This window comes from Schistocerca americana, chromosome 10 (genome assembly GCF_021461395.2).
Source record: "Schistocerca americana isolate TAMUIC-IGC-003095 chromosome 10, iqSchAmer2.1, whole genome shotgun sequence".
NCBI lineage: Eukaryota > Metazoa > Arthropoda > Insecta > Orthoptera > Acrididae > Schistocerca > Schistocerca americana.
Genome location: NC_060128.1, coordinates 188,431,307 through 188,455,792, shown reverse-complemented (window position 1 = coordinate 188,455,792; position 24,486 = coordinate 188,431,307). Strand labels below are relative to the sequence as shown.

The following is a 24,486-nucleotide window of genomic DNA, read 5'->3' as shown; positions in this document are numbered from 1 at the left end:
ATATACATACTCAGAATTTTTTGTCCTCAAATTAAAGCTGATACTAGTTGACTTCTTTTAGCCAGCAATGCTGTCTTTGTCTGTGCTAGCCTGCTTTTTATGTCATCCTTACTTTGTCATGTGTTATTTTGCTTCCAGGGAAGCAGGTAGCAAATGGCATAAAGAAAAGGGTGATTATTCTCATATTGTGTTATGCTGGCTTTATTCCACGGATAAGAGTGTGCTCTGACTTGTCTGTAGTTTGGCATTTCATCGCTAAATGTAAGCCCCTAGTGGCAGCTTTTTACAACATATAAACACCTAATATGACAATTAAGTGAAAAGTGTGCCTTTTACTCTAACATTGTAGTTTTTCCATTTATAACCAATTTTTATCATCACTCGATTGTTCCCCATTGCTGGTTTGGACTATATTGATCACATGTCTTACAGTTGGAGATATGACACTGTGAGATGAATCTGGCAGAGCACTGAAAGACATGATTCCTTGAGTAGATGACATACCATCAGACTTGCTGAGATCTTTGAAAGATGCAGCAATGAGAAAATTATTCCACCTTTTGTGTAAGATATACAAGACAAGCAAAACAACCTGAGGCTTCAAGAAGAATGTAATGACTCCAACCCCAAAGAGGGCTGATTCTGACTGGTACGAATACTATTTAACCATCAGTTTAAGGTGTCATGGTTGCAAAATATGTGCACAAATTATTTACAGAAGAATGTAAAAATTGGTAGAAGCCGACATGGATTCCAGAGACTTAGCTTAATAGATGGATTGAAGAAAGGCAAACTTCATTTACAATGTTTGTAGATTTAGAGAAAGCTTTTAACAGTGTTGACTGGAATACACTGGTTGAAATTTTTGTGGCAACAGTGTTAAAATACAGGGAGCAGAAGGTTGTCTGCAACATGTACAGAAACTAGACAACAGTTAAAGCAATCGAAGGATATGAAGAGGAAGGAGTAAGGCTGGGTTGTAGCATATCTCCCATGTTATTCAATGTGTATAGTGCACAAGCAGTAAATGAAATCAATCATAAATCAGGAGAATAAATTAAAGTTCAGAGAGAAGACATAAAAATCTTGGTGATGGCATTGCAATTCCATTAGAGGTGGCAAGGGACTTGGAAGACCAGTTGATCAGAAAGGATGGTGATTTGAAAACATATTGTAAGACGAGGGGATTAGATTAGGAAATGAGACATTAAAAATAACAGATGAGTTAGCTATTGAGCAACAAAATGACATCAGTAGAGATGATATAAAATGTAGGCTGTCGCTGGCAGCCGGCCGGAGTGGCCAAGCGGTTCTAGGTGCTACAGTCCGGAATCGCGCGACCGCTACGGTTGCAGGTTCGAATCCTGCCTCGGGCATGGATGTGTGTGATGTCCTTAGGTTAGTTAGGTTTAAGTAGTTCTAAGTTCTAGTGGACTGATGACCTCATAAGTTAAGTTCCATAGTGCTCTGAGCCATTTGAACCATTTTTTTGTCGCTGGCAAGAAAAGTATTTCTGAAGAAGAGAAATTTGTTAACATTGGATATAAATTTAAGTGGTAGGAAGTCTTGCCATAAGGTATTTGTTTGGGTATATGAGTCAAATATGGAGGATGCACATTTCTGACAAGAAGAGAATAGAAAAGTTTTTTTTTTTTTTTTTTAATTTGGTGGTACAGAAGAATGATGAAGATTAGATGGGTATGTTGAGCAACTGATTATGAAGTACTGACCCATCAGGGGATTACTGATTTAGCATTGGAGAGAATGTGTGTGTGTGTGTGTGTGTGTGTGTGTGTGTAGAGGCTTGCACAGGATAGAGCAGCATGGAGAGGTGCAGCAAACCAGTCTGCACAACAATTGTAAAATTCACATGCCATCAATGTTTCTACCTATACTCTACAAAAATCTGTGAAATGGATGATAGTTATCAATTCTTATTCCAGTGTCATTCATGTATGGGGCACGGGAGGGATTATTGTTAGACACCTCTGTGTGCACTGTTTTCTTTGGTATCCTGCTATCTCCATGGTTGTGTTACATAGGGGTTTGTAGTATGTACCTAGATTCATAACTTAGTAACTTAAAAGTTTGTCCTCATTTGCATATAGCTTCAAGCATCTCTCTCTCTCTCTCTCTCTCTCTCTCTCTCTCTCTCTCTCTCTCTCTTTCTGTCTCCCCCCCCCCCCCTTCCATCTTCCTCTCACTCTCTCCCCCCTCTCTCTTCTATTCTCCTTTTTTCTCCCTCACTCCATGATGCTCTCCCATAGGCTCTTAACAAAGCTGGACCTGTGACCATTCATGTTCCCCTTTGTTTGCATATGTTCAATAGCCCCTGTTAGTGAGTGTTTGAAATAGGTCCCACACACATCAGGAATATTTTGGGATCAGTTTCATGAGTGTTTTGTAAGCAGTTTCCTTTAGAGACTGATTGCATTTTTGTAGTATTCTACCAAGGAACAGAAGTCTGCTGTCTGCTTTACCTGTGACTGAGTCTGTGTGGTCATTCCGTTTCATATCAGTACCAACTGTTAAACCCTGCTATTTGTATTTCAAACTGTGACTCACAAGTTGCCAGCCTTATAACATCACTTTGAAATCATATCAAGATCTCGCTGAACATTTTTGCAGCCATTTTCAGACATTACTTCATTATAGGTAACTGCATCAGCTGTAGAATGTCTGAGGTTACTGTTAATATTGTCTGCAAAGTCATTAATATACAATGTGAACAGGAAGTGCCCTAACACACTTCCCCTGTTGCACACCTGAAGTTATTCTACATTTATCGACGATTCTCCATTCGATATAACACACAGCTAAATACTATGTTTGATTGTACTTTCAGATAATAAGTGTACCTATGGTACTGCGTCAGAGTCCCGTTCACTGCAAATGGCTCTAAGCACTATGGGACTTAACATCTGATGTCCACTGCAGCGCCGTTGTGAAACCATTTTGAAATTGTGCGCTCTATTAGACTTACTCACAGGAGACACAAATGCCGACGAGGAGAATGGCTGTCATCAGCAGGAAGGCCTCACCGAGGCCAGCCAATACGGCGAACAGCACCGCCGCCAGCACCACCAGTGGCACCGACAGCCCATTCAGCACCAGCCACGGCACCAGCAGCCCGGGGGACCTCTGCAGCAGAGGAGACAGGGGCACATGGAATGTGGCCGCTGCTGCATGTTTCTGTACTGTATACTGACAAAGAGCTGCCACACTGATATTTAAGGGAATTATTTCAACATTACTCTTACACAGGGTGTATACGACCCGGGACAACCGGGAGATCTGGGAAAAACCCGGGAATTTTTCATTATTTTAGTTTTCAGTTAAATTTTTGTGATTTTGACTGGTAAGAACCAATACTCTAACAAAGGATATTACTGTATCCCGCTACTGCAGAATAATACTGCAGCAACAAAACATGAACAGGAGGAAAAAAAAAGAAAGAAAATAAAACCCAAGTTTCAAAGGAAATGCGCCATATACAACAACAAAACAGTGCTCATACAAGTGTCTGCCAACAGCAAAGTGTGTCAAAGGCTTTAGGAAGACTATGCAATGCTTTGTAACAACAAATTGCCTCCAATGAGTGTGGCGTGACAACTGTTTAAACAGATTTGTTTCAGCAGTTGCGGGTGGGCTCTTACGCATGCACAATTTAGTCGTGTATGAGTAGTACCTTCTCCCACTTCTCGTTACAGATGTGTGGCTGGGCGCCACTACTTAATATTGCCCCGGTTCGGAAATTAGTAAATCTGGGGCTGATGCACAGATCAGTCTGACTTGTGGTGGGGAGGTGGGTCGTCTCCACATGACCTGTGTTTACGTTTAGTGATTTTGTTGTTTCCTCTTCATTTATTGCTCTCACATTAAATGATAACAAAATGGATTTTTGTGGCCGGGAGCTGTCAAATGAATTAAAATATGTTTGCGTATTTACGGAAGGCTAAAATATATTATTAGTTTTAGATTTTATTTCCACCTTTCTGACAGTCAAACATTAATCGCCTTACAGAACAATGAAGTTATTTTGGCCGGTTTGCTAAAGAGATTTGGCTTTTATTAATCTTTTCTGTTGAGGCAGTCAATTTATTTGGAACAAAGTGTTTAATTTCACACTATTGGCTAGTTTCAACTGTTTACTGGATTTCAAGTGCACGTATGGCATTATGCCATGATAAAGAACCAAACATGAGATAATACAGTCCTGCTACTGCAAGAAAATTTGCATACAAATGTGCATTATAAGCCAAATTATGTGTTTTAGTATTGTTCACGAAAGTATCCTCTGATGTCTTGTTTCTTTTATGACATAATGTAAGATCTTTTAATGTTTTACACGTACGAACATATGGGCTTCCTGCGTCGTCGTAGCTGCGCAAGCGTGGTTATCTGGCACTCTCTTGCAACTGCTGAAACGAACCTATTTCTAACAGGTTGCGGGAAAATATTGTGAATGGTGGTTTGAAAAGTGTTACATTCAAAGATTTCCTTTTACATAAGATGAGCTATGTTCGAGAATGTACGATGAATTTCTTAAATCACAAAGCATTTGACTCTCATTTAAAAATCAACTCTTTAAGGATGACCATTTAGAAGAATTTCGAGCCCAAAAGATCAGACATTTAAGTTGTTATTAAAAATTTTACTGGCACGTTTGTGTGATGTATCTTAAAGTGTAACATGCGCAAAAAAGATCAACATTATATGTGGAAGCTTGGCTTCTCTTCCAGCTTATTAATCTTTGAGACCAATATGATAGGTGAATGGTACGTATATTAATTTAAACCAGTAACGTTTCTTATTTGTGTGTTCACGCTATTGGCTGACTACATCACGTGTCCTATGCTGTCATCAGCTGGCGAGATCACGTGACATGGGCTATGACTGACTTACAAAAGCGCATCACAATCTCAATTTCAATGCTTCGGAAAGTGACATGCAGTGTTTGGTGGAATTCGAATTTATACCTTCGTAATACGAAAATATCCAGCGTACATGTTGCTGCACATCAAAGGTCTTTCAAAATGTGTTTTCCCCCCCTGAGTTACGTTTTCTAAAGTGACGGGAAATTCTACTCCGGTATATAAAACCATTAACATTCAAAGGATTGATGAGTTTTACAGTGCCGAATAAGAGTATACTGTCACTTAACATGGAAAAAGTGTATTTTTAACTGGGAAATCCGAGAAAAATCCGTGGATTTTTTTTCCTTGTCCACATACACACCCTGTTATACTACTGTACTAGTCAGCATGTCCAATATATGTTCAAAGAGTATTGAACTTATGGTTGGCAGAAGTACATATATTGTTTTGGAGGTACAGAACCCCAGTCCACTTCAAAGTAGTTTCCTATGTAATGCACACACTTCTGTTCCCTTCTTCCATCTCTCTCTCTCTCTCTCTCTCTCTCTCTCTCTCTCTCTTCAGTTTTCAGTCACCTGGCGGATTTGAATGTAGTGCACATGCACTAGCTGATCTCGAATCTTCATGCATGTGCATGAATTTTTTCCCACCTGTTGATAGCATCAGTTGCCGGTGAGCAGCAGTTGAGTGAGGTAGTGTGTAGTACTTGCGCCAGTTTTTGTTGTGAGAGAAATGACAGAAAGCCTGGAAGGACACTTCTTGTTCAAATTTTGCCAGAAACTGGGCGACCGACTGGTGGAAACCATTCAGAAGATTCATATGGATTTTGGTGATGGTGCCATGGGCATCACATAGATTAAGGAGTGGTACAACCGGTTTAAAGGTGATTGCACTTTGGTGTCGTTCAAGCTGTTCTCCTGTCAACCATTGACATGCCGAACTGACTGAGTCATTGCTAAAGTGAATGCTGTGGTGATGCGGGACTGTCTTGTGACTATTGAAGAAATTGCGGAATATTGACTTTTCAGCACATTCCATTGTGACAGAAGATTTGGCCACGAAGAGGGAATCGGTGAAATTCGTGCCGTAACTGCTGATGGCGGAGCAAAAGCGACTTCGTTGTGAAGTCTCACAGGATGTGGTGGGCGCTACAAAAAGTGACATCGACTTTGTGAACACCATAATTACTGGTGACGAGTCCTGGGTGTGCAGGTATGACCCGGAAGCCAAACCCCAGTCGTCACAGTGGATGCATTCCTCATCACCAAGACCCAAAGAAGGCTCGCCAGATGCGTAGCAATGTCAAAAGTATGATGACTGCTTTATTTGATTCCTGCAGTTTGATAAACCATGAGTACGCTCCACAGGGTCAAACAATCACCAAAGTGTACTACAGGGAAGTCCTCCGTCATCTATGTGATGCTGTATGGTGCAAGAGACTAGATTTTTGGTCAGTAGGAAATTAGCATCTCCACCACGACAATGCTCCAGCATATTCATCCCACTTTATTTGACTGTTTTGGCTAAAAACCAGGTTCCTGTGCTTCAACTGGCTCCTTACTATCCTGATTTGGCCCCCTGAAACTTCTGGCTGTTCCCTCAACTTGAGAGGCCATTGAAAGGAATGCAATTTCAGACTCGAGGGCATTATGGCCACAACGACAGTTTAGCTAACTCCATTCTAAAAGAAGCTTTTTCTGCATCTTCCAACAATGGTGGAAGTGCATGGAGTCCCAAGGGAACTATTTTGATGGTGATTAAGTGTCCAACACTCGAGGTAAGCCAGTTCTTTTTTCTCCGATCCAGAGGTCAAATACTTTTCTAACAGACATCGTACTCATAGTTATCAGCTGGACAATTTCATTTTGCACAATGTCGCATGTTGTCTCAAATTGTGCTCATTTCAGGAACATTATCAGCTTGGGAAATAGCTAAAGTCACATGGAATCACAGAGAGGAGTAGGGATCCTGACTAATCACAGGAATGTTGCGTTTGGTGAGGAAACTGACTCAATTGCACAGAATGGGTACGTGCATTAACATTATGGAGCTGCCAAGGTTTGCAGTCCATAGATCCAGATGTTTGCACAACACAGTTACCTCTATCTGGTTTGCGAGTTCTCGTAATGTGGCACTATGGTCTTCCATCATCAAAGTCCGTGCTTTCTCAATAATATTGTTATTTCAACTCATTGATGGTCTACCTGTATGCAGTTCACTGTCCAGTGACATGTAACCATGTTTGAAGCAGTTGTATCAGTCTTTTATCTGTGAGATGCTTTTGCCATTGTCCTCAAAATTGTGTTGAAATTGTGAACAGCTTCCACTCAGGTATCACAAAACTTTTGATAAAATTCAATGCAATATTGCTGCTCAGTTTGTTCTATCGGTTTACCTACTGGAATCCAACAAACAGTTGCTATATATCCTCAGTCATAGGCGTACCGCCTGCAACTGATGCTTTCTGTTGGCAGGAAAACTCTCAACTGCGCACAAATGTACCTTGCCTCTTCCCCTCAGAAGAAAGTCTTCTGCGTGTCATCAGTTTGTGTGGGAAGAGGAAGGTTTGATACTTTTTTGACACACCTCATATGTAACAATACGCAGACCACTATTGGTTGATGATGTGAAAATCTGTCTAATGGTATGTCCATAGAATGCATCTTCCCTGGTGCTTGAGTGCAGATGTGTAGGTGTGTGCAAAAATTAGAGGTTAGATCATATGGCTGAACTTCTCGTTTTTCCATATGCCTCATACTTGAGCATTCCGCTCGGTACCCAGTTTTTTGCTCAGTAGTTTGCGTTGCAGCTACTGTGACAGAGAAAGAAAATATGAAGGTTACTGTGGACAAAACATTATCTAAATAACAGTGGTGCCATATACTATTACATGAAATATAATTTTTGTGGTTATAAGGCTAGTAGTAACATTTCGTTTAGTGGCGATTTGTTTACCAGTTTGAGATATATATTTTATATTCTGAAACAAAGCATTTCATTGATTTCGTCTGAACCTCAGAAATACTTGAAGGATGATCTTAGTCGCTATATGAAGGTCAGTTGGCTTTAACTGCATCATTTGTATGTTATTTTACCAAAAAAAAGTATCTTTAACAAAAAAGATAGAGTAACATCCTCATACTCAACAAATGTGGATGATAAGAAGTTCAGACAAGAAGAGAACAGAAGCTTATGAAATGTGGTAATACAGAAGAATGCTGGAAATTATATTGGTACAGCATGTAACTAATGAGAGTACCAAATAGAACTGGGGAGAAAAGAAATTAAGGAGGAGTCTGTTGAGAGGACACATTCCGAGACAAGGGATCACAAATTTAGTGTTGGAGGGAAATGTAGGAGGGAAAAATCATATGGGGAGACCGAGAGATGAACACAGTAAGCAGACTTAGAAGGATGTAGGTTGCAGTAGTTGCTCGGAGATGAAGAGGCTTGCACAGGACACAGTAGCATGCAGAGCTGCATCAAACGAGTCTTCAGACTGTAGACCACAAACACACAACTCTTTGACATAATTCCATAAGTAAAAGTATTCAAGTCAGATGCCCTGTGGTGGTGGTTGTGGGGGGGGGGGGGGGGGGGGTGCACTGGTGAGTATGTCCAATGTGACACAGGCAGTTTGGGACTGAGGTAATCACAACTGTGTGAAAGAAGGTGTGTTGCAGCACAGTCTTGTCTAAAAATCAATTCCCCGGCGTCTTGTAGTTGAGGCATGAGCTATTGCTGCAGCTTTTCCAGGAACATGAACTCGTCCACATTTTTCTCTGCAAAGAAAAATGTTCCATAAATTTTGAAAATGACATGGCACAAAATACATTAACTTTATATGAATTGTGAATATGTTTTACTATCTTGTGTGGATGTTCTGTGCCCCAGACATGCACATTATGACAAGCTACCTTTCCAGACACGCGTAACATGGCTTTGTCACCGAAAACCAACTTCTGTGCAAAAACTACAATGTCCTGAGGTGGGGAGAGGGGGTGGGGTGGGGGAGGGGGGGGGGGGGGAGTGAATAGGAGACTGGTGACCTTTGCTATTTGGCCTCGTTATGCGCTCAAATCAGAATCTGACATTTTGGGTTCGACAGCCTCCTTTTTTGGAGCAAAAGTTCCCTTCACAGTAGAACATTTTGCAAAGTGTAGCACTGTTGGCTGTGGATTTTACTTTGCAGTCTGTGAACTCTTTAGCTCGTGGTTCTCTTATGTCACCACTCAACTTACCAGATGCACTCCAATAAAGAGGAGAACGGTTGCAATGAGCGCCAGGGCAGCCACCACGATAGACACGATCTGCGTGATGAACAAGGCTGAAACACACACAATATTTCTCAGCATATTTGTTAATTTATGGGAGGAATCAGAAATCTGAGATGTGTTCACAAAATAGCAGGAATTTTTCTTTTTTTGAAAAGAAGGTTATTTATTCTTTTACAGTAATATATCTCTTTTTTTAATAGTCCCCATTAGATATTATACACTTACATAGCACTTTTCCCAATTCTCAAAACACCTCTGGAATAGTCACATGAAGCCAGGTGTTTTGAATATTGATGCTGTGGCATCATTACAGTAATTTTTTTTTTTTTTGCCGAAAATTCACAAACAAGCAATGAAGTGTGAACAGGTGCATTATAGTGGTGCAAAACCGCAAATTCTGTCACCACAGATCCAGACTTGGCCCCAACCCCCCTCCCACCCACGCAGTCTCACTCCCCCCCTTTTGGATTGCTTCAGGCATTGAACTTGTTAAATGGTACCCTTACTGATTATTTGATGTTGTGACAAGAACTCGAGGTGTACTCTACTGTAAAACTGCAGACTACAGTGTGCATAGCCTCAAGCAACTCCTGAGTAACTTGCATTCACCACAGTTTTTTATTCATAATCGGAAAATTTTGAAACAAATTTCGCTGTAAAGTGTTTCATACCTAAAACATCCAAAAAAAATTCATGCAATGAACCAGTTGATATGTCAGCATCATCAGTGATTTCTGTGATTGTGACTCAGCGATCCTTCACGATCGTTTCCTTCACTTTTTCCACATCCATTGCACACATCTTCACGGTCTTCAAAATGCTTATACCACTTGCAAAATCTTGTTTTACATTCAGTGGACTCACCAAAAGCAATATTTAATGTTTCTAATACTTTACTGCACTTTATTCTGTTCCTATAACAATATTTCATACAAATGCTCAGCTGCATTTTGATACAAAATAAGTTATCCCCAGTACTACCAAAATACATGTAACCTTTTTGACAGCTGACAACAGACTATATATCCAATATGGCTAACACTGCACAGATACTTTCCAGATATAACTTTTTTCAATCTTGGAAGCATTTCTGGAACTCACTTTTCATTGAGGTGATTGGCTCCTTCAGCAATTCTGTGTTCAATTAGTGGTGGCAAAACAACATACTTTCATGGGTCTCTTCAGCCCTGGGAATAGAAAGAAGTTGCAAGGGACCATTTTCGGTGAATGCATTGGCTGAGGCAACATAACGGTTTGTTTTTTGCTAAAAAATCATGAACAGGCAGACATTGAGATGTGAGCAGGACCATTATCATGATCCAATTTCCATGACTGGTTTTGCCACAATTCCTGTCATTTTCTTCAGATTGCTTCACAAAAATGGTGCATAACTTCCAGGTAGTATTCCTTATTGACTGTAAGACCATAGGCAGGAACTCATGATGTGCTATCTCATTGTTAATGGAAGAAAACAGTGAGCAGAACCTTCACACATGATCAAACTTGTCGATTTTTTTTCTGTCTTGGCTCTTCAGGCAGGACAATTGGGCCTTGGTTTCAATTTCACCTATTGCAACATTCTTTAGAAGTTCTAGATCATAGTTGATTTCATTCAGCAACTCCTGGGCGATGTCTACATGATATCATTTTTGGTCAAAATTCAACAATCTTGGAACAAACTTCGGTGCTACCTGTTTCATGCCCAAAATGTCCAAAAAGTGCTTGGCATGAGCCAGAGGATATGCTGACATCATCAGCAACCCCTCTGATGGTGATTCAGTGATTTTCTTTAATTCTTGCACATTGCCATGTCATCATGAATGGATGTGCTAGGGTGTCCAGGGTGGTCATTGTCTTTTAACGTCCTCTCAACCCTCTTTGAAATGTGTAGAAATTTGTAAACTTGTGTCTTAATAGTAGATTCACCAAAATTCAAATGCAGTTTTGTATGTTATTTCCTTTTTCTAGCAAAATTTAATGCTAATTCTTTGATCCATCTTTTTCTAAGGTCGAAATTCACTGAGCACTCAAAAATGCATATAACCTTCTTGACTGCCAAGAATAAACTAAATATTCAAAACAGCTGAAAATGCAAATATACATCAGGAATGTGTGTATGAAAAAGATAAAAAGAAATTTTTAAAACTGGACGCATAAAACCCACAAAATTAAAAAAATTCCATAGCTTTTTGATCACACATCGTACAGCTGAAATGGACTTGTCATTTTTTACTTTTCTAATTCCTTGAATGTATATAATGAGACCTGCTTTTCCCTTTGTGAGGGAACAAAAAGGTGAAAGCTTATATATTCCACTGGGCTGAAGTGTTTGACCAAATGAAACTTTTTGAATAGGAGCGAGATTTGTATAGTGGTCTAGCCAAGTATGTAGAGTAGTGGTGAACAATAATAACTTGTTGACTAATGACATATTTTGATTTTTTCTAATTCTTCCATTTGGTTCATCCAAATTCTGCTTGCATGCACATTGCAGTAGTAGGCATAAAATGAATCTTCCACATTGCTTCTTTGGAATCATACTAAAATGAACTACTACAAAAAACAGATTAAAAACAGTCTTGACTCCAGTAAAGTATTTCTTTACAATGGTTACCGGTTTCAGTCAAATTGTGACCTTCTTCAGACCATTTACACCATGATGATAGGCATTGACAGGGAATGGAGTAGTTGTTATTGATTCCTTGAACATCAACTGCTGATTTGAGCAGTGGAGTCATAAGACCTGCTCTGTTTACCATCACTGCCTACCATAATGGTATAAATGGTCTGAATATGATCACATTCTGACTTAAATTGGCAATGATTGTAAATAAATGTTTTGTTGCAGTCAAGACTGTTTTTAATCGGTTTTTTAAAGTACTTTTAGCCCAACCACTGTTTTTCTAAGCTGATATAGCCTCAGTGAATAGAAGACAATGATTTTACTTTTAAATTAATATCATTACCTGAAGCAATGAAAAGCCTTTTGTAAAAGCTAATTAAGTTTGTGAAAAAAGTCAGTCGATTTCAGCACATGTCCTAGAGCAGGTATAAGTGTTAATAGATGTCCACTGAGCAGTCATTAGCCATGTTCAGAAGGTATTTAAGCATCACAACTTGTGTAGGTGTGAAGAAAATAAATTTGCTCTCATAGTTCGACAAATTTAATTACTGTCAAATAAGTTTCATTTTGTTTGCTTTTAAACAGCAGGTCCCATGGCCTGTGTAAATGGACTGCCATATGGTCACTCTGTGGCAGTGACTCTCATTGAGGTATACATAGCTTGTGCTTAAGAAAATAGACCAATCAGTTGTGGAGTGCATTTTGCTCATTGTTCTTTTGTTGATATAGCAATTGGATGTATGTAACATGCAAGATAGTACCATCAAATATTAAAAGAAGAGGAAAAAAAGGAGAGTCTAATATTAACTGGAGAAAACACAATATTAGCATGGATGATAAAATGAGATACAAGGTTTGGATGTTGGAAATAGAGAATTAAAGGCTGTAAAGTGTTGAAATATCCAGGAGTCATTCTGCCATCTGGCAGAAGAGTCTGCTCGCAGTATTTGTGCCGTGCATTGCTCTCTGCACTATGAATCACCAGGTGCAGATCCAAGAAGAGCATCATGGGGGTCATGAGGCACTCAACCCGCCTTCCCCCTTCGCTTCCAAAGAAAATTTTTCTGTAAGCATTCCCATACTTTAATATTCCAATTTCCAAATTTCTCAGCTAATGTTCACAGAATAAAGTAGCCTGAGAAATAAGTGTCTTGAAAATGTCTTTCAAATAACATATCTCTCCGAATCGGAGTTTCATGGAAGCTATGCTAAAGCATTCTATTAAGTAATGACATAAACAAATTATTATTATTATTATTATAGTATGACATTTTATTGTTATTAAAATCCTAGGTGTCTGGGAAATGTTAAAAACAGGGGCAACAGCTAGTTATAAACCAGGAGGGGGAGGGGGGGAGGGTATGGTAGGTAGATGGTAACAAATGTGAATCTCACTCAGACTATAACCTGGCTTCATGCCTGTGAACTTCAGTGCACAATTGCCTTTCCAAACTGAACTGTATGATTACACAGTGGCAGCTTTCAACCTGCTCGGTCAAATTACTCTCTAAAGTGGCTGGCCTAATCTTTCTGTGTTCATATAATGCTATTCTACAACTAAAGGAATTCTGTATGTATGTTGTGGTATTTTTTAATGTTTTTTTAATTATAGCTATACAAGATAAAATTACCACAACGAGAAAAATGAAATGAAGTGTCGTGTGACGAGGGCCCCCCGTCGGGTAGACCGTTCGCCTGGTGCAAGTCTTTCAATTTGACGCCACTTCGGCGACTTGCACGTCAATGGGGATGAAATGATGATGATTAGGACAACACAACACCCAGTCTCTGAGTGGAGAAAATCTCCAACCCAGCCGGGAATGGAACCAGGGCCCTTTGGATTGACAGGCTGTCGCGCTTACCACTCAGCTACCGGGGGCGGACATTGCCATAATATAATAGAATATTTTTAATGGAAAGTGCAAGTGAATGACACTAAATTCTTTCCCTGTGCATTGGAGCATTGCATGACTGTCGGGAGTGATAATTATTCTGTGGTGAGCCAGCAGAATCAGCGTTAGAATTATTGCAGTAAAATACGGGAGAAAATAATTGTGTCAATTGGAATTAGAATGCAACACCTGCAGTTAAGCAAGAGTGTATTATTTTATATACTTTGTCCAGTCACTTCAATATGGCCACAACTATGTTCAACATCAGTGTGCAGTAACCACTCACACACTGCAGGTGGCTGCACTAGCAGTGGGGTGTATAATGCGTGTTGAGAGATGCTGAAAACAGCGCAGCCATTGTCGTAATGTGGAAACGGAGTGATTAATCTGACATCCAAAAGGGGATGATCATTGGCTTTTGGGTGAAGGCTGGAAGCATTTCCAAAATGGCTAAGTTTGTAAACTGTTCATGTACCATCATGACTAAAGTGCAGTGTGATTATAATTAAAGTTAAATGTTCAAATCGCTGTAGAAATAATGCCACTGATCAGAATGATGTCAAATTGCAACGGAATGTTATTGGAGAAGAGGGCAAACATATGGCAGAAGAAAAATAAATAGTTACAAAACATAACAATAGATGGTACTGTAAGTCCAAAAACCACAAAAAAGCATCACTTGCATCAGTTTTTAGTTGTCCTGAAACCACATAAAAAGCATGAATCACATCGATTTTTAACTGTCCTGAGGCCAAAAACCACAGAAAAAGCATCAATCAAAATCAAATCGGATTATTAATTTCCATGTGACTGGCGCAAAACATGTTTAATATAGTGTCCACCATTTTCTGCAACAAGTTGAAATCGAGAAACAGCATGTTCCACAACTGATTAAAGTGTTTCTGGGGTCACTTTCAGAATGTGCTGAACAATGTGTGCCTTCAATGCAGCTAAGTTTGCAATTGGAACACTGAACACAACATCTTTCAGATAGCCCCACAGCCAGAAGACACACAGATTAAGATCAGGTGATTGAGACGGCCAGGCTGTAGGTAAATGGCAGCTGATAATTCTAGCATTTCCAAAATGGCGCTTCAGCAGCTGGTTAACTGGATTTGCAATGTGCAGAGGTGTCCCATCTTGCATAAAAATGATCCCATCCACACATCCATGCTGTTGGAGAGCTGGAATGATGTGGTTGCACAAAAGACAATCATAGCACTTACCAGTGATGGTACAGGTAACAGGACCGGAAGGACCTGTCTCTTTGAAAAAATATGGCCTTACGATAAATGATGCCATAAACGCCCACCACAAAGTGACCTTTTCAGGATGAAATGGTACTGGTTGATTTCCTTGTGGATTTTCCTTAGCCCATTTTCGACAGTTCTGTGTATTGACATATCCTGTCAGATGGAAATGGGCTTTATCTGTCCACAGAATCTTCCATGGCCAATCATTGCCCACTTTCATTGTCCACTTTCATGCGAGCTAGAAATCCTAAAGCAAAGATCTCTCTTGCTGGCAGGTCAACAGGAAGCAACTCGTGCATATGGGTAATTTTGAATGGATAGCAAAGAAGGATGTTTGCTAGGATTTTATGCACCGTGTTCATGGGTATGTCCAATGTTCAGGCAATTCTCTGTGCACTACATGTTTCCACACCACCATCTGTCATCTCCTGCTTTGCTGGGGCCACTGCTTCCACTGATATCGAATCAATTCATTTCCTTCATCTACCAGGTTGCGCACCAAAAGAACTTTTCTTTTCGAATTTCGAATTCATTTTCCACATACCCACAGCACTCATCAGACCAATGCCTTTCTTCAAACCCTTCATTGTCCATAACGTCTGCAGAGCAACATGTGCGCAGTCATCATTCTTTAATACAACTTTACAAGCAGAGCACGATCCTGCATTGAGACAGTCACGGCGATGTGAAAGGAAGAAAAGCCGTGTACCCGGCATGTTTATACCAACTTCAGTGGGTCATGCACATGATGGGTGTTTTCATTTACATATTCTGACACATAAAGCGCCATCTATTGAGCAATTTTCACACTATTTTTTTCTTCTGCCATATGTTTTCCCTCATCTCCAATAATATTCTATTGCAATTTGACGTCATTCTGACCAGTGGTGTTATTTGTACAGCGTTTTGAAAGTTTAACTTTAATGATGATCTCCCTGTACATTTCCTGAGTGTATGAAAGTGACAAGGAAGGATATAAGATGAACATCAACAAAAGCAAAACGAGGATAATGGAATGTAGTCAAATTAACTCGGGTGATGCTGAGGGAAATAGATTAGGAAATGAGACACTTAAAGTAGTAAAGGAGTTTTGCTATTTGGGGAGCAAAATAACTGATGATGGTCGAAGTAGAGAGGATATAAAATGTAGACTGGCAATGGCAAGGAAAGCGTTTCTGAAGAAGAGAAATTTGTTGACATTGAGAATAGATTTAAGTGTCAGGAAGTCGTTTCTGAAAGTATTTGTTTGGATTGTAGCCATGTATTCAAGTGAAACATGGACAATTAATAGTTTGGGCAAGAAGAGAATAGAAGCTTTCGAAATGTGGTGCTACAGAAGAATGCTGAAGATTAGATGGGTAGATCACATAACTAATGAGGAGGTATTGAATAGGATTGGGGAGAAGAGGAGTTTGTGGCACAACTTGACTAGAAGAAGGGATCGGTTGGTAGGACACGTTCTGAGGCATCAAGGGATCACCAATTTAGTATTGGAGGGTAAAAATAATAGAGGGAGATCAATAGATGAATACACTAAGCAGATTCAAAAGGATGTAGGTTGCAGTAAGTTCTGGGAGATGAAGAAGCTTGCACAGGATAGAGTAGCATGGAGAGCTGCATCAAACCAGTCTCAAGACTGAAGACCACAACAACAAGAACATGAAAGTGACAAAATTTACATATTCTGACACATATAGCGCCATCTATTGATCAATTTTCACGCTATTTTTTCTTCTTCTGCCATACTTTTTCCCCCTTCTCCATAATACTCCATTACAATTTGACGTTGTTCTGACCAGTAGTATTATTTCTACAGTGTTCTGAAAGTTTAACTTTAATTATAATCACCCTGTATACCATCCGTGGCAAAATGGCACTATCCAAAACTGGTGTCGAGGCGATTGTGGTGCACTATGGGCCACAGATGACAGGGGTGAACGATAGCTGCAGAGATGTGTACAGGCTAATAGATGTGCAACTGCTGAGCAACTGTCTGCCCAGATGAACTGAGGAGCTACCGACAGTGTCTCCTCAATGACCATTCAGGGAACGTTGCTGCATATGGGTCTCCTCGGCAGGTGTCCGGTTCACACACCCATGCTGACTGCTGTTCATTGCCACTGAAGGCTGTAATGTGCATACCAGTACCATAACTGGTCGTCCACTGAGTGCTGACAGCTGGCCTTTTCAGATGAATCACATTTTAGGCTCCCTTAGACAGATGGCCATTGGCGTGCTTGGCATGAAAGTCTGAAAGTGAACACCCTGCAACAATCAAGGGGGTGTCATGGTCTGAGGAATGTTTTTATGGGATTCTCTGGGTCATCTTGTCATTCTAGAAGGCACAGTGGATCAACACAAGGTTCGACGTATCATTTGGGACTGTATCCTTCCCTGCATGCAGTTTGTTTTTCCTCGACACCACAGCATTTGCGAGCAGTACCTGCAACATGTAACACAACTCGCAGTGTATATCTGTTGTTTGAAGAACACCGGGGCGAGTTTACTGTACTCCCCTGGCCACCAAACTCTCCAGATTTAAGCACAATTGAGAATCTACATGATCACCTCAATTGGGCTGTTGGCACCACGGATCCTCAACTGAGATCCCTAGCATAACTGGCTACAGCACTGGAGTCGGGATGGCTCCACATTCCTGTCGGTGTCTTCCAGAGCCATATTGGCTCTCTTTCTCTGTGTCTCACAGCTGTCTGCACTGCCAAAGGTGGCTATTCAGGCTTTTGACAGGTGGTCAGATCACTGCGAGTGGATAGTATATTTCCAACGTAGTGCCCTACAGCCAGTAAATATTTAAAAAAATGCCAAAGTTCAGTGCCAAGATCTAGTGATAAATACTTTTTATTATGGCTAGTTTCAGTCCTAGGTCCGCCCCGATAGCTGAGTGGTCAGCGCGGCGGTCTGTCACGCCGAGGGGACCGGGTTCGATTCCCGGCCGGCTCGGAGATGTTTTTTCCGCTCGCGGACTGGTGTTGTGTTGTTCTCATTATCATTTCATCCTCATCAGTGGAAGGCAATGGAAAGCCACCACCAGAATCACTTCCCCAGATGCTCATGCAGTGGACCTCTCCAATGAGGCTTCTCCCATGACAAGACCTGCCGTAAGGCAGAACCTAAAATTCCCATTTTTGATGTAACTGATTTCATGAGTTTTAAAATATGCCCTGTCCCAAGAAATATACAAAACCTTTCGTACTTCAAACAGCTGATAGTTACACACTCAGTATTTTTAATGTAGATTGCTTTGACACCTAAACAGTAACAGTAAAGATATTTCAATGTTATATGCAGATTTCATCATTTCATATTATATATATGAATAAAGACACCAGCTTTTTTATTCAATGATCTGAAATTACATACTCATATGATCAAATCTGAGATATTCAATAAGTTAGAAAATAGTTAGAAAAGTTCACAAAAAATTACTGCTATTACTGCTATGCTAGGTTGAAACTGAAAATTAAAAATCTGAAATAGAAAAAAAGTGAGAACAATTGAGAAAAACCTATTGCATATGTACAACAATAACCCCCCAAAAATGTCAGATCAACACACCTTGAGGAGCAGGAACAGGGTGCAACACATCACATTAATGCAGTTATAGCATGACTTTCATATTTTCTATTTTGTAATGTTCACTGACATAAATAAAGCTGACTAAAATGTGTTTTAAAAGCTATATTTTTTATTTTGGTTAGTAATATGTAACCTTGAGTCATTGTATGACTAGGTGAACATGGGATGTCTCCTAAATCTACCCTCATATTGATTGGTAGAATAGATTTGACTGAACCAGGCCTTGTCTCTCCAGTTTGCCACACTGTTGTTTGGGCGCACTAACCAGAATTTATAGCCCTGTGACTGCATTATTCCAGTCCCACAAAACGTGTAGGACAACTTTTGTGATGTTTGGGAGGTAAGAGACAAGATACTGACACAAGTGAAGATTCTTGAGCTTCGCTTAGATAGCTCAGGTGGTAATGCACTTCCCCGCATTGGCTAAGGTGCTGGGTTCGAGTCCAAGTCCAGGATACAATATTAATCTGCCTGGATGTTTCAGTATTGCAATGAAGGCGGAACTCTCTTGCTCTCTCCTTTTCCTTCCACCCCTCACTCCCCTCCCCCTCCACCACCCTTGCAGATGCCTGTGTGTGCAGGTGTGTGTATATTCATGTGTTTGTGTGTGCACTGTAGCTCCAAAAGCTACTAAGTTTTCAGCCTTGTTTGTGTTCCTGTTGATGACTCAACATCTCTACCATTCACCTTCGTGTCTAAGTTATTTATGGGTGATATACATTTTTTATTTTCTTTTGATCTGGATGGGATTCCCAATTTCTCACTTTGTGTTGGGAGCTTGTTGAATATCTTTTGGTCAGAGTAAATAACTCTTCTCTGAACCCTAGAGCAAGAGACAAAGTCTATGCAAAAATTATTTTTGTTTTTTATCAGGATTGTGTAACTTGCAATTAATTGCAAACTTAATTTTATTATTAACAACAAAAACCATAAAGGAATAAATTTTCTTTCAAATTTAAACATACACACTCCTCACAGATTAGGTCTACAGGTTATTCCGGCTCACCGACTGCTGCCTACGAGGCACCACAAGGAGTGATCTCTGTACATGGGACATGTAATCAGCATGACTCCTTCTGGTCGTTATTGCCAGTAAATGAATCCTTATGGCACCACTGCTCCTTTATTTGAGAAGCTCAGCATTTGGCCTCACGAGGCTGAGTGGATCCCAATCCACACCTCCCTGTTTCAGAAAAAACTGAGGAAGTACTGGTAAACAAAGCTGGGTACTTCCACACATGAGGCACTGACACTAACCATTCCACTGCAGTTTTTCTGTGAAACAAGGGTAACAATTCTGAGATTCCTTGCTTACTTTTGCTCTATAGGTACTTAATTTACTTTAGATGACTTGTCCCAGAAGGCAAACTTATAAGGTGGCATACAAAATGAGTTCCCGCTCACAGCTTTAAGTCAATGTAATGAGATATTAACTTCTCATTGTATGGTTCACAGTTTCTATAAATGTTTGACTAAAATTACTACATAAAATTGAGAAGGATGCTTTAGAATAAATTAAGACTTATAATAGTGGCTTCAAAGAGGAACTGAAAATTATACTCTAGAGAACAAATGGACATCAGAAATAAGAAATTTTTATGACTCTTTTTAGGAATTTCCCCTAACTTACTATTAGTACACATTTTTAGGTATGTAAGCCACTATTGTGATGTACACTGTTCACTCTAGAGTACACTATGTAAAATGGATTATCACAATCAATGCTATACTGTTCACTAGTTACCCTATGATGTACACGGTGACAATTATTGAACTATATAAAATAAAATCGTCATAACTTCTGAATGGTTTGTGTTAGGACATTCAAATTGCACGGTTGGCCAAAGGGCACCATGGGAATTAGTAAGCGTATGCATGGTTTGGTTTAGTGACGAAGCCCACTTCCATTTGGATGGGTTCATCAATAAGCAAAATTGGCAGTTTGGTACTTTTGGGGACTGAGAATCCACATTTTGTGATTGAGAAGTCTCTTCACCCTCAATGGGTGACTGTGTGGTGTGCAATATTCAATTGCGGAATAATCGGTGTGATTTTCTTTGATGGCACGGTGACTGCCAAATGGCACATGGAGGTTTTGAAAGGTGATTTCATCCCCATTAGCCAAAGTGACCCTGATTCTGATAAGATGTGGTTAATGCAAGACAGAGCTTGACCCCATCAAAGCAGGTGAGCGTTTGATGTCCTGGAGGAGCACTTTGGGGACCACATTCTGTCTCTGGGGCACCCAGCAGGCATTAGCATGGGCCTTGATTGGCCACCATATTCTCGGGATCTGAACACATGCGACTCCTTCTTGTGGAACTACATTAAAGACAAGGTGTACAACAATAACCCCAAAACCATTGCTGTGCTGAAAGCAGCCATTCAGGAGGTCATCGACAGGATCGATGTTCCGACACTTCAGCAGGTCATACAGAATTTCGCCATTCATCTGCACCACATCATCGCCAATGATGGTAGGCATATTGAACATGTCATAACCTAAATCCAAATATCTGTAGTGGCATTTACATGTTGAGTAAAGTGTGTGCACACTGTAGTTTTTGTAATTTATGTTTTTTTTTCATATAGTTCAATAATTGTCACGCTGTACATACATCTTACACTGTTATCTCTGCCCCATGTTGACTGACTTCAGCCTGCATGCCATTAGCAAATCCACTCAGTCATTATGAACAGCCAATGACTAAGTTACCATTGAGTGTAATGCAGCCTTACACGATTGTTATTTATAACCTATATTGTAACTTTGTAAATGTTAACAATTTACAAAAAGTGGCTGCAAGTGCTACTAATGTCATATATGGTTTATCTTGATATGTTGCTTATGCCTTTGTAGATGCTTGAAAATGGCAGAAATGCTGAAATGGCAATAGCAAAATATAAAGGACCTATGGCTAAAAAGTAAAAATGAAATCATAAAAAAGAGAGATAGAGACATTGCTGACTGGTAAACACAGCAAACATAATTCTCAATTAATTTTCATGTGAGTTAAATCCATCTTTAATTAATAACTGACTGCACACTAAGAAATTTTACTCATAGTGTTTTATTCAGTATTGACCATTAATGCTTATTTCTGTCCACATCTGTTTTCATCTGTCTGTCACTTGATGGTTCTTATATCTCCTCGAGCTCAGAAATGGCAGATTTTGGTGACACTGGGAGAAAGCACGTATGGCAGAATGGTGGCAGGGGGTATTACCTTGCGCTCGCATTGGCCCCAAATCGTGGTCAACAGCACCCAGTGGGCAGTCCTGAAGGAGGAATGATGCTGTCACAAAGGCAGCAGCTTCTATCTACAATTCAGAGAATGCAGAATGGTTTGTCAGGAGTTATCTCAAACATTTACGGTTATTTAATAAATTTCATGAAACATAGGTTACATTTACTTTTTGTTCCATAGATCCACAGTGAACTGATCCTCAAGCATTTAGAATACATCATAAAGCAAGAATACATAACACATATTTAAAAAAAGAAAGTATGCTGATGTCCCTTCCACGTATTCTAAGTGGAATTGTCCTCAGGGATGTGGTAAAGGAAAAATAAACTGGCAGAAAAAATCACAACACCAAAAAATAATTAATGTAGACTAATGAAATTTTGGGGATGCATTTGTCCAGATACCATATTTAAGTGATTAACATTGCAAAATCACAGGTTAATGTAACTGCGAGATAAGGCATTGCAAATGTGAAATGCCGATACATTAATAACCAATGTAACTGCCAGAATGTTGAATGCAATCATCCAAATGTGCACGCATTGTCTTGTTCACGTGCTGGATGTCAGTTTGTGTGATGGAGTTCAATGCCTGTTGCACTTGGTTGTTCAATATAGAGACAGCTAATGCTGTTTGTGGATGACACTGGAATTGTCATCTGATAATGTCCTATATGTGCTCGATTGGAGCCAGATCCGGTAATCGAGCAGGCTAAGGCAACACGTCGACACTCTGTAGATCGTATCGGATTGCAACGGTCGTATGTGGATGAGCATTATTTTGTTGGAGATCACTGCCTGGAATTCTGTTCACGAATGGCAGCACAACAGATCGCATCTCCATACTGACGTACAAATTTTCGTTCAGTGTGTGGGAGATAACCACAATAGTGCTCCTGCTGTCATACAAAATTGCAACCCAGGCCATAAATATAGGTACAGGTGCGCTGTGTCTGAGGCACAGACAGGCCTTCAACTGGCCTCCTCCTGACCAGTACACGCACACGTTCACCACTGGCACTTGCCGAGGCAGAAGAGCCTCGCATCAGAAAACTCGACAGACGAGCACCCTCTCCTCCAATGAGCTCTCTCTTGACACCACTGAAGTCACAGATGGCACTGGAGCGCGTGCTTCAGGGCCATCAGGCTCATAACTGCCCTGAAAGTAACCAGTTTGTAACAATTTATTGGTCACTGTGCTGCCAACTGTTACTCAGATTGTTGCTGCAGATGCAGTATGATGCACTTGAGTCATACACCGAGCACCACAGTCTTCCCTTTTGGTAGCGTCTGTGGCCATCCAGAGCCCAGTCGTCTTGCAACTGCACATTCCCATGACCACTGCTACCAGCAGCCGTGTACAGTGGCTACATTCCTGCCAAGTCTTTCTGCAGTATTGCTTTTTATAACCCTGTTAGACGACCTCACTGTAAGTCAGTGAGGTGTCGATAGTGGTGTCTGTTGCTTTACAGGAATTCTGGACTAACATCAATGCACCACATCCAATCTCAAATGTAACTAACACTCACAACTGTTTCAGTGTGCAACCCTGATTTGCATCCTCATAGTGGCACTACTAGAGCCACTCTTATGCCACTGATGCAAAATTTGAGAAAGCATCATCTTTCATACGCCTCACAACGCCTCATGTATGCTGCAATATTTTTTCTGTCAATGTATTAAACACATATTCGTTTGTGGCACAATAACAAACTTTTCAAAACATGTAAATGTATTCTCATTACTCAATATTATTAATAATATATGAGTGTACGTACATCAGTTCTCCTAAGAATTTTGTCAGTGGGCTAGAAGGAGCTGGCCACCAATAAATCCTGTAAGATTCTCTGGAACTGAACTTCATGTGTAGTTAAACTCTTTTATGGTAATTGGTACGTTATTGAAAATGTGTGTTCCTGAATAATAGACACATTTCTGGACCAAAGTAATTTACTGAAAATCTTTATGTACATTGCGAAACAGAACTAAAGGATCACTTTTTCGAAATACCGACATTTCCACCCATTGCGGTGCTTAAGTTTGAAATTTAGCTCTATGTCTGTGCAACCTTCCTCTGTAATGTTGCAAATGTGTGGCATCCTGCGACGTCACCCTCAGGCTCGAAGACACTTCGAACGGCGAGGTGTTGACATGTTCGAGCTCAGAAGTTCTTCTGACATGTAAAGTGAGCTAATGATGCTACATTGGCACCAGATTTCACCACGATTCTGCCCAATGCCATCACGGATGTGCCACACAATGGGAACATCAGCACAGCCCCTCTTACCTGCATTTCATCTCTTCTTTCAGTGCCTCTGCATTGGAGGTCAGAATTACAACAATTAGTTTTGAAACCGTGCGGTGTTCCTGTGAGTGGCCAATAAAAACATTCCGTACACACCACTGCTCAAAGTTGCCACAAACAGGCCACAGGTGGTGGCATAAAGGGCGTCAATGAAATACCCCATTATCTGGTGCATTGATTCCCATGTATTTTGTGGTCAAAATGACAATTCACATTGTGATGAGCAACAGCAAGACATTCATCACAACCCTTGACACTGCCGGCACCCTCGGGTGTTTCAATCCTTCTCTAAGGACATTGTGAGGGTGCACCCTATCGAACATAATTTGGAGCACAGTGCGACCACAATTTTTGCTTTCGTGTCCATGTTGGAACCACTAAGGACTGTTCTAAACCATTCAGTGAGATTTGAACA

The 24,486-nt window shown here is 40.3% G+C and overlaps 1 protein-coding gene across 2 annotated transcripts in view; it reads right to left on the bottom strand.

Annotated features, from left to right (window-relative positions):
• Positions 1-24,486, bottom strand: part of LOC124552435 — a 68,312-nt gene that overhangs the window by 4,774 nt on the left and 39,052 nt on the right. The window contains exons 3-5 of one of the 2 annotated variants that reach the window (XM_047126707.1): positions 21,747-21,840; positions 9,119-9,204; positions 2,984-3,141 (exon numbers count right to left, since the gene is read on the bottom strand). In XM_047126707.1, the coding sequence (XP_046982663.1) occupies positions 2,984-3,141; positions 9,119-9,204; positions 21,747-21,840 (338 nt within the window). The remainder of the gene's footprint in view (positions 1-2,983; positions 3,142-9,118; positions 9,205-21,746; positions 21,841-24,486) is intronic. The other variant, XM_047126708.1, reaches the window with a different exon arrangement.